The sequence below is a fragment of the Rhea americana genome, unplaced genomic scaffold (genome assembly GCF_003343005.1).
Source record: "Rhea americana isolate MKP2758 unplaced genomic scaffold, rheAme1 scaffold_178, whole genome shotgun sequence".
In the NCBI taxonomy this organism is placed as follows: domain Eukaryota; kingdom Metazoa; phylum Chordata; class Aves; order Rheiformes; family Rheidae; genus Rhea; species Rhea americana.
Window position 1 is genome coordinate 1864113 of NW_028185905.1, and position 9952 is coordinate 1874064.

The 9952-nt window shown below is 38.4% G+C and overlaps 1 protein-coding gene across 3 annotated transcripts in view; it reads left to right on the plus strand.

Annotated features, from left to right (window-relative positions):
* The window catches only part of IQGAP1 (IQ motif containing GTPase activating protein 1), a 76844-nt gene that overhangs the window by 46449 nt on the left and 20443 nt on the right, over positions 1–9952 (plus strand). For all 3 annotated transcript variants that reach the window (XM_085301574.1, XM_085301575.1, XM_085301576.1), the window contains exons 15-23: positions 15–178; positions 2839–2929; positions 5417–5584; positions 5970–6112; positions 6491–6661; positions 7838–7921; positions 8545–8616; positions 8707–8776; positions 9372–9580. In XM_085301574.1, coding sequence (XP_085157700.1) covers positions 15–178; positions 2839–2929; positions 5417–5584; positions 5970–6112; positions 6491–6661; positions 7838–7921; positions 8545–8616; positions 8707–8776; positions 9372–9580 — 1172 coding nt within the window. The remainder of the gene's footprint in view (positions 1–14; positions 179–2838; positions 2930–5416; positions 5585–5969; positions 6113–6490; positions 6662–7837; positions 7922–8544; positions 8617–8706; positions 8777–9371; positions 9581–9952) is intronic.

Here is a 9952-nt window from a genome sequence, read left to right on the forward strand (position 1 = left end):
CCTTTCATCCCCAGGGATTTTGGCAATTGGACTTATCAATGAAGCTCTAGATGAGGGAGACACCAAAAAGACAATTCAAGCCTTACAGATTCCTGCAGCAAAATTGGAGGGTGTAACCCCAAAAGTAGCACAGCACTATCAGGATACACTACTTCGAGCCAAGAGAGAGAAAGCACAGGTGAGTGAAATTAAATGCATCTCATGAAAAGCCTTGCTATCTATGTGGTGTGATTATCGCAGCAGGAGTCCAGAAATCCAGGAAACAAAACTGGAAGTGGAGAGCTGGGCCTTCTGCATGTGTTTTACAGATCTTACCCAGTCAGTCTTGAACTTTCTATGCTAGAGAAAAAGAGATTTGCAGGCAGAATCTGTGCATGTTCACGAACTATGGAGATGACTGTAAGGATATTAACTGCATGAAATATTTTGCTACAATCCCAGTGAGAGAAAGATCTTGTTTGGAGAGAAATAATATGTAATTAATGACTGCCTCTTCTATATTCACAGGGAGACCATGTTAATTCTAGTAGATCTGAACTTCTGAAAATAACTCCCTTGCAACTTTAAAACTTTTTTATTTTGTTTTATTTTTTTAGAGAGTCCTTTATGTAAGATGTTGTCTGGAGGAATTGTTGTATACACTTATATGGGGGGGGGGTAAGTTTCTGAAAATGAAGAATCTATTTAGTGATGAGTTTGGAGAAAGAAGTGAGGCAGATATAGTGCTACTGGCCAAACGTATACCAATCCTTACTGTTCACCTGGTGAGGCTTTTCTTGATAAGGATAATTTTGGTGGTAGTTGTCTATATTGTTAGCTGAGAGTGGCTATCCTTTTCTAAAGAGTTGCTATTGGRTAACTGGCTAAATATTAAGGTGGAGATAGGGAGAAGAAGAGCATGTCTCATCTTACTGGATTTAGGAAGGAGGATGATCGTGTGTGTGTGTGCACGCATACATACGCACTGCTAATTTTTGAGTAGTGTGGATGAAAGGCTGATTTTTATTTTACTCATCTAATTCCAAAGAAGTAGCCAACTTTTCTGCTTTCGGTAGCCTTTTCTGCTTTGAGCTTGTACAGAATTCTACATTCAGACTAAGAGCTATCTTGGGCTGATCTTTCTTTTTTTCAGTAAATGTAAACTCACATAATGGCAGTAGCTGAAAACTGAATACATTACTGATGAAGATCACTGAGCAGCTTCCTTAAAAAGGGACTTGAAAGGGTTAATGTTCCTCAGGAACCCATTTTGTGCTGAAGCATTTCTTCCTGCTGAGTCAGAATGAAATAATGAACTTTTTAAAGTGTGCACTCAGGTTTGTGCTGGGGGCTGGGAATGTCAGTTGGTATGAAATTACCTTATTTAGGCATATGTTAAATTCAGGGCTCCTCCCAGCAGCATTGCAGTAGTTTCAGAAACTCTGAGATTATTTTACCAAAAAATGTTTTGGAGAAAATGGTCACAATCTTGAATCAACCTTAAGTCAATCTTAAGTTATTTACCAACTAGTAGTTTCTGAACCTCAAGACTGGGGGGGATTATAGTTGGCAGTGAAGGCACTCCTCAGCTCCTTGTGTGATGGGGGAGTGTTGTATGATACATGTTTTTCATGGGCTAAGTACAAAAAAGGTAGACCCTGTGATATGATGTGCTGTGTGCACCTGCCTGAAAGCCTTCAGCAGAAAAAGAGTGGAAAAGCACAGGATGGTTTTGATGGTCTGTGAGTTGACTTCTGCGAGCAGAGACTACAATAGAGAAAGCTGTTTCTTTGATGATTCCCCCCACCCCACCTCAGCCCAGAATTTTGTCTTCCTGATACTCTCTTGGGACTATCTGGGCTTTCGTATGAAATCTTCCTGTATCGGATACATTAGTCTCTTGAATGAAAGATCATTAAGGATATCAATTTCAAACCCACAGATATGATGGGAAAAATGTAGAGAATGTGTTTAGGAAATGCTTATGTTCAGTCTGGCCCTAAAGCTCTTTAATACTCCAAATAGTGTTTTTTTCATGCTGTGTGGTTATTACTGCGTACCAGAAGCAAATGTTTCCTGTGTTCTGTTTGTACAACAACTGTTGTTAGAGAGGGTCGCAGTTGCTTATTATGATTTCTTATAGTAGTTACCTACAGGAAGCAACAATGGGTGGAGACAAGCTATGCTTGGCAACTGCTGAATCATTGTTCTTTTTGTATGTTTTGGGACTTGCCAAACTTTTGTCTCTTTTCCTTTTCTCAAACTTCTGCATGTAAGCTTAGTTTATTGGGTTTCTTCGACACTCTGACAAAATACAGGATACTGTGTAATAACTATTCCATAATGAGCAATCTGTTAAAACAGACTTGTAGCGTAGCTTTTAGTGCTATATATTTACATCCAGCCACAATATGTACAATGCTTTTTGGTCCTCCAGTTTGTACAATGATGTGAATTTTTATGGATAGAGACCAGAACAGTCTAATGTGTCACTAGTTACCCAGAGCTTTCAGCTGCTGTGCACAAATTGGTACCTTTTTGTTCTAAGAACTCTTTGTATCTGTGTTCTGTAAAAGTGCTAACTTATTTTCCTGAAAGGTCATATCTTATTAGTAAATATGGTTTTAGGACTGGTTTTTGTCTGAGAGGCGGTATTGGGTCTGGTAATGCTGTAGTAGTCTTTGCTGGTCACAAAAACACATGATGTCTTTGTGGTGAAATCAATTAGAAAGATATTGAAATGCTTCTCTTTCCCTTTGATACTGAAAACTGATGTATTGTCTGTTACTGAGTATAGATTATTCCACTTCACAAAAATACAGTGAAGATGACTGCTTTTTTCCTCATAATTCTCTTTAGGACACTCAGGATGAGACAGCTGTACTTTGGCTAGATGAAATTCAGGATGGGATTCATAGGGCTAACAAGGACACAGAGGAGTCCCAGAGATGTAAGTATTGTAGTAAATATTTCAATTCATCCCTGCTATCAACCAAATACTAGTTACCTAGGGAAAGGTTCAGAGCTAGAAATGCCATGTAAATAGGCAAAGGAAGTCGATTACACTTTTGTGCTTTGGATGTGGTAATTTTTCTTTGAGGAATGGATGTCAAATTCTTTATATGTTGAATTTCTCAACTTCTCTCTCTCTTTTTTTTTTTTTTTTAATTAATTTATTTATTTTTTAATATATATATCATTTTTCTGGTTTTGCCTGTGAGCGTGTTAGCTCATTGGACAAATCTCTGTGAAGAAGATTAGTGTTTGTAGCTAATTGTGTATCTCCTGTGGGTTGGTAGCTAGGTGGTGAGAATGTGCATGTGCACAACTTACATGTTATTGTCTGCTGCACATTAGCTTATTATTTGTGTGGTGTATTGTTGTTTTGTCTCAGTTCTATCAAGTGTTTCTAGACTACATCAGACCTTTTTAAAATACAGACCACTGTACACATCAGTGATATCCACCTTTCCTCCTTATTGCAGTTTGTAGTGAACTGACCAACCTATCATTACATCCTAGTCTTATTATAATATTATTTTCTGCCTCCAGAAGCAATAAACTAATTTTGTTGTTGTTCCTGATGGAAGTTTTCTTCGTAATAAGATGAGGCTTTTTGTTGCGGTCTGTTTGGTTTTTATTTCCGCCCTCTTTCTGCTCATCTGTTCCCTGTGAATGCTGTTTGTTTGCTGGGTACCACTTGTTTCAGACAGCTTATTTTTATATGTTTTTCCAATATGATATTATTCTATTTATCCTAAATCTCCAATTTGCTGTTCCATTTAATATCTGTACCTGCTAGCTTGCTTTGCTTGATTTGTGCAGCATTAGTGAACTGATTGTTTTCTTTCTTTATAGTGACCTTATTTTTCTTTATTCTGCATCTTCATCTCTGGTGTGTTGATAAGATTCTTTATTTTCCATTTTCTAGACTTCTAATTTGATATTACACTGATGCTTAAAGTTTTCCAAGGATGCATGATTATTCCCTTCCAATTTTGCTTCGTCTAGGCAACTAACTGTACTGGAAACTGAAAAGTTTAATCTGAGTCTGGAATTGTTTTGGAGATGGTGCTATCTTCCTTCTTGAACAGCTGGTTCAGAGAAGTTGTGGAATCTCTGTCCTTTGACATTTTTCAAAATTCAACTTTTCAGGCAAGGCCCTGAGCAACTTGATCCAGTGTTGTAGTTAGCTGTTTTGAGCAGAAGGTTGGACTGCAGTACCTCCGAGATCCCTCCAAACTAAGTACTTCATGCATCAGTGTGTCAGTTATGTAGGTTTTGTAACACAGTTGATTCCTCCCATCCTCACTCTGTTAACTCAGAAATGAGTTTGCTTTTATATTTGTGCCTTGTCCCTTTTTGTTTATAGATGTTCTAGAAGGGAGCAAAAACAACAGGTTCACAGAAAGCTGTGGGTATGTTGTGTTTCGAATGAAAGTAATTAGTTTTTATCAGTTTTTATCCTACTACATGGCCTAGTTCACTTGTTTTTGATGCCAATATTTGGTCAGTGAATTCTGCTGTTAACTGTCTAAAAAAGAGATAGAGCAGAGCTTTACCTTTTCATCTTAGTATTTGTTCCCAGCAGTACCAGTATAATGCACTATTTCCCTACCCTCATGAGCACCTGGGCAAGGCAGCAGCTTGAGTATCATACCAAGGAACATTTGGTCAAATGCAAGATTACTTGTGTTCCCTTAAACTTGAATAAAAACTTCAAATACCTGTAGTTTTCCATACTTGAACAGGCATTTTTGCAGTATTATCTAATGTTGAAAGTTACTATAGCTCATCTTTGCTGTGATAGTTTAATTCCTTTGCTCATTTTTCTCTTGCGAATATATTGGGTTTTGGGTCAGTTCTTGGGTACCCATGGAACTGCATCTTTCCTACRTCTTCATCTCCTGCCCTTCTCTGCCCCCAGTTTTTCAGATTTTGACTTGTTTACARTCTACGACTTATTCACACTGCTGCTGTTACTGCTGGGGATGGTACTAGTCGTTGAAAGAAACCCTTTTATTCAGTTAGGCAATGTGGCTTGGCTCTGCCAGGAGAAGCTGTCTCAACTAGAACTGTTGTCAGAGTAGAGCTAGGTGGAAGGATGAAATGTAGCAAAACATTGTGGCTAAATTTGCATCACACCAGGACATGGAAGGGCCCACAAATAATGTGCTCAGAGGTACCATGCTGTGTATGACTGGATGCACTATACTCAAGATGCCTCTATACTGCAAGATGTCTCACTCTTATGTGTGTGTGCATTTTATTTATATTTGCATGTACACAAACACGGGCACACCTGTATGCAGCAGTGCACACGCACACTGTTAGTGTGTGCACATGTGCATACTGCCTTCCTCCATTCCGTTGTTTTGTTTGCTGTGAATCACTGAGCCCCTGAATGCCAAGGTAACCTGCTTCCTTGTGTTGTCAGTTTCCTTAGGAATTCTGGCCATTAATGAAGCAGTAGACCGTGGTGATATTAGCCTGACCCTGAGTGCTTTGCGCTCACCGGATGTTGGGTTATACGGAGTCACTCCTGAATGTGCTGAGACGTACCATCGAGAGCTGGCAGAAGTCAAGAGAAGAAAAAGGGCAGCAGGTGAACCTCAAATAGCTTATTGTTGGTGAGAGCAAATAAATCCAAGATTACTGCATGCAGAACAGGAGCCAGAGAAAAATCAGTCTCTTGGGAGAAGTCTTGTGTTTCAGGTGGAAATTGGGGTTTCTTTGTAAGCTAAAGTAAAAAATAATAGTAGATATTACTAGTACATATCACTAGTAATAAATAGTAGAATCTTTTCCATTTGTAGAATGTATTGCATTAGGTAGTTGCCATATTAGTTCATTGGGATCTCAGAAAAATGCATGTCCTCTTGTTTGGGGAAAGGTGCATCTGCATATGTTTACTTCCTAATTGTAATATTTGTAAGCTGGAAAAACAATACATTTGTTTTTGAGACTTACACTGCGGTTTCTGTTCTTAGGGGACAATAGCAGTGAATGGGTTAAACATTGGGTGAGAGGAGGCTATCATTATTACCATAACCTGCAGACCAAAGAGGGAGGATGGGATGAACCAGACGGATTTGTACAAAATGATACACAGCTGTTGCGGGAGGAGATACAGGTAGGGTAGATAATATAGATTCTTTCTCTGAAAAGTTGAAGTTCCCATCCTTCTAGTCTTCAATGCAACTTGGAAAAGCTAATGCTTTAACACAATAGATTGTCTTCTATGTAATGTCAGCAAGCTTAGTAACTCATTTTTTTTTTCATTTTGCATCATCAGACTTTGTGTCAAAATTCCATGTCTCATATCAGAAAATTAATCTTTTTGGTAAATGACCATGATGCTGCTGTTCACTAAAAAGCAACTTGGAAGTTTCTCTTGTACCCAGTACAGAAAGCTAATGTAACCCGACTTTCGTTGTGTTCCAATTCTCTCTCTCTCTCTCTCTCTCTTTTTTTTTAACTGCTGCTTCTTCCTGTCATAATACTAATCTAGAGCGCTATCTCTGGAGTCACTGCTGCATACAACCGAGAACAACTGTGGCTGGCCAATGAGAATCTGATTACAAAACTTCAGGCTTGCTGTCGAGGATATCTTGTTCGCCAGGAATTCAACTCAAGAATGAATTTTTTGAAGAAACAAGTCCCAGCAATCACTTGCATCCAGGTAGTGATGTCCTTTAATTCTGTTTGATGCTTGTACTCTGCAGATGCTCTCTATACGTGCACATTTTGACTGTTTCTGTTCAATTCAATTATAGTGCTCAGTGATTTCCACCTCATTTTGCAAGTTATCTAAAGATATTTCCTTTTCCCAATGAGTTTTTGCATATGATTTGCTTTTGCATGTGATATGAATAAATTATCCTCAGACAGAACTGCAGGGAGAAGAACATATGAGGAAGATCTTTCCATCGTTTTATTAACGATGTTCAGTTTTTTGAGAATAGGGCGGTATCAATTATATCCTGTCTTTATGCTGATAATACAGTGTGATGAGTTACTAATGTGATTCATGACAAATTGAAAAGAAGCAATATATTTTTCAGTATTCCAGACTAAGATTCCCCTTCTGTCCTCCTGTTTTAATTCCTCCAGGGATTTGGAGGATTGAGGAGATGAAAGGAGATGGTAGGGTATTCAGGGTGAGGTTGGGCGCTTGTAGGAGAACAACAAACAAATCTTTTGCCAATGTTATGACTGGAATATGTATAAATGAAGTATGTGCTTTGTACATTATCATGACTTTATTTTCTGAGTGGTATATGTGTTTTCATTCCTGCCTAAGTAACACGTACATTTAACACACACACACACACTTGTGTTACACACACATGTATGTGTTTGTATACATACATATGTATATATAAAAATAAAACCTTCCGATTGATTAAAATAACATCCTCTCCCTTTAAGCGTAGTGATTAGGTCTTTCCAAACACTTGTCTAACTTTTGTTCCAAGTATTAGTAGCAGCCAGTCTGCTCAGAAGACTTGTAATTTTACATCGCTTCTCTCCAGCAGCAGCATCTACCATGTGGCCCCAGTAGAATAGTTTATGTCAGTTTGCCTATTTAGCTCTACCTTTATTCTCTAACTCTGCTTCTGGAGGTCTGGGCCCTTCATGAGGTAATTTGAAGTCTCTCATTATTACAGCTGGTGAAATAAGTAGTTAATGATTCACTGTATGTCTCCTACAGTTTGTTTGATAAGTATGTCTCCCTCACGTTTTACGTTCAGCCAAAAGGCAACTTTAAAACTGAGGAGCAGAAAGAATCTCAGAATTATAATTACCTTGCTTTACTCTGAAAAGCAAAGCAGGTGAGCATGTTTTTTGTTTTCAGTCCCAGTGGCGTGGCTACAAGCAGAGGAAGGCATATCAAATTCGTTTGGATTACTTACGAGCACACAAGGACCAAGTAGTGAAGGTATGATTCTGAGGGGGAGCCTATTCCAAATGCCATAAAACAGTTACTAATAGAAAATAATATTCAGGTTATATAAGATGACCTACAGACTTATTCACTGTCTGGATTATTTCAGATATCAGGATTATTAATCATCCCTTATCACAGTCCAGATAGTGTAAGAACTTTTCTCTATTAAAGTTACTAGGAGAGACATTTGTTCCTTTTTTGGGGAGGAGGGTGGATAGGAGGGAAGAGGAATATAATAGTCTTCTATTTTTCAGGAAGTGTTTCCTAACTTTGACTACAACCTCCTTTCTGTACAGTTCAGCTCATCACTCAGAATTGCCCTCTTCTTTCATTGTACTAATCTGTTTACCCTCTCAAAATTATAATTGTTAATTTTTGTAAAATTTGTAAATTATTGGGATTTACCAGGTGTTTACAACTCAGGTACTTGAGGCAAAAAGTATATAGTTGTTGCTTTAATGTTTTGTTTAGCCTTGGTTTTCTTAACTCTTTCTCACTCCTTCCCACTCTTCGCTAATTGTTATAGTTGTATTTCTCTGAATCCCTGCTGTTTTATTTTGTAAAAAACATTTTGTAGAAAGTTTTTATCTGAGAATATGGTTATTTTTCCATAGATTCAATCAATGACCAGAATGTACCAAGCCAGAAGGCGTTACAGAGACCGTCTGCAGTATTTCAGAGACCATGTAAGAGGCTGTTCTGTTAAATCAATGCAGTATCTGACTTTTGCACTATGCCGTGAACGAGTTCAAGTGCTCATATTTTTTATATCCTAGATAAATGATGTTATAAAAATTCAAGCCTTTATTCGAGCAAATAAAGCACGAGAAGACTACAAAACCCTAAGTAAGTATTACCGAAAGAGTAAAACTTACGTGCCTTGAATCTGTATTTGCAAGGGATGTTGCTATTGTATTTTGTAACATCAGGACAATTTTGAAGAAGCAGCAAGAGTGCAATGAGTAGGGTGCTCTTGAGGCTGAAGGAAAACTTGATTCCAGACATTGCTTTTGTTGCTGAGAAATAGAACTGCAACTTTCTAATCAGCTTCAGCAGTGTGGACTATCTTAGGTTGATATTTGCTTGATTTTTTGCAGTTCCTTTTCTCTCATGATTTAACCAAAACAGGAAATTTCAAATTTTGCCAGAAGTTGTTCAGACTTGGTGGTGTTAATTTTGTTTTGACCAGACTGCTCCCTCATGTGCTATTTAAACACAGATGAAGCACATATTAATTTCTGTTGTCTGTTGCCCAGAGAAGTTGTGAAGTCTTCATTCTTGGAGATAATCCAAAGCCATCTGGACAGAGTGCTTCCTCAACAATGTGCTCTAGGTGACCCTGCTTGAGCAGGGGGGGGTTGGCTAGATAGTCTGCAGAGATCCCTTCCAACCTCAACCATTCTGTGATTCTATCCCCTGATGTTTTCTCACCTATTTTTAGTTAATGCTGAAAACCCACCTATGGCTGTGGTACGGAAGTTTGTCCACTTGCTCGATCAAAGTGACCAAGATTTTCAGGAGGAGCTTGAGCTAATGAAACTGCGCGAGGAAGTTGTAACTTTGATCCGATCCAATCAGCAACTGGAAAATGACCTCAATCTGATGGACATCAAGATTGGGCTGCTAGTGAAAAACAAAATTACATTGCAGGTAGGAAATATGCAAGAAAGAGACCAGCTACAGATTGAACTGAGCTGAGTGGCAGTTAGCAGGGAGAACTCTTGGCCTTGGTTGCTCAGTTGCTCTGGGACTATCTAATCTAGGGCATATCTATTGCCCTAGATCTGCAAAGATAAGCAAATACGATAATTTTTAATTAGCTATTCTATTCGCCTTTCCAGATGTCAACTTAAAACTATCTCCCTGTAAGTTCTTATTCCAGTCCACTCATTTAATGCGAAGTGCCAGAAAGAAAACTGTGGGAGGAGAAGGGACCTGAAGCTTTAAAAACAGAACAAAAGCATAAACTAAGAAAACCCACATCAGACTATCTTGACCTAATGAGAGCAGGAGATTCTGTGT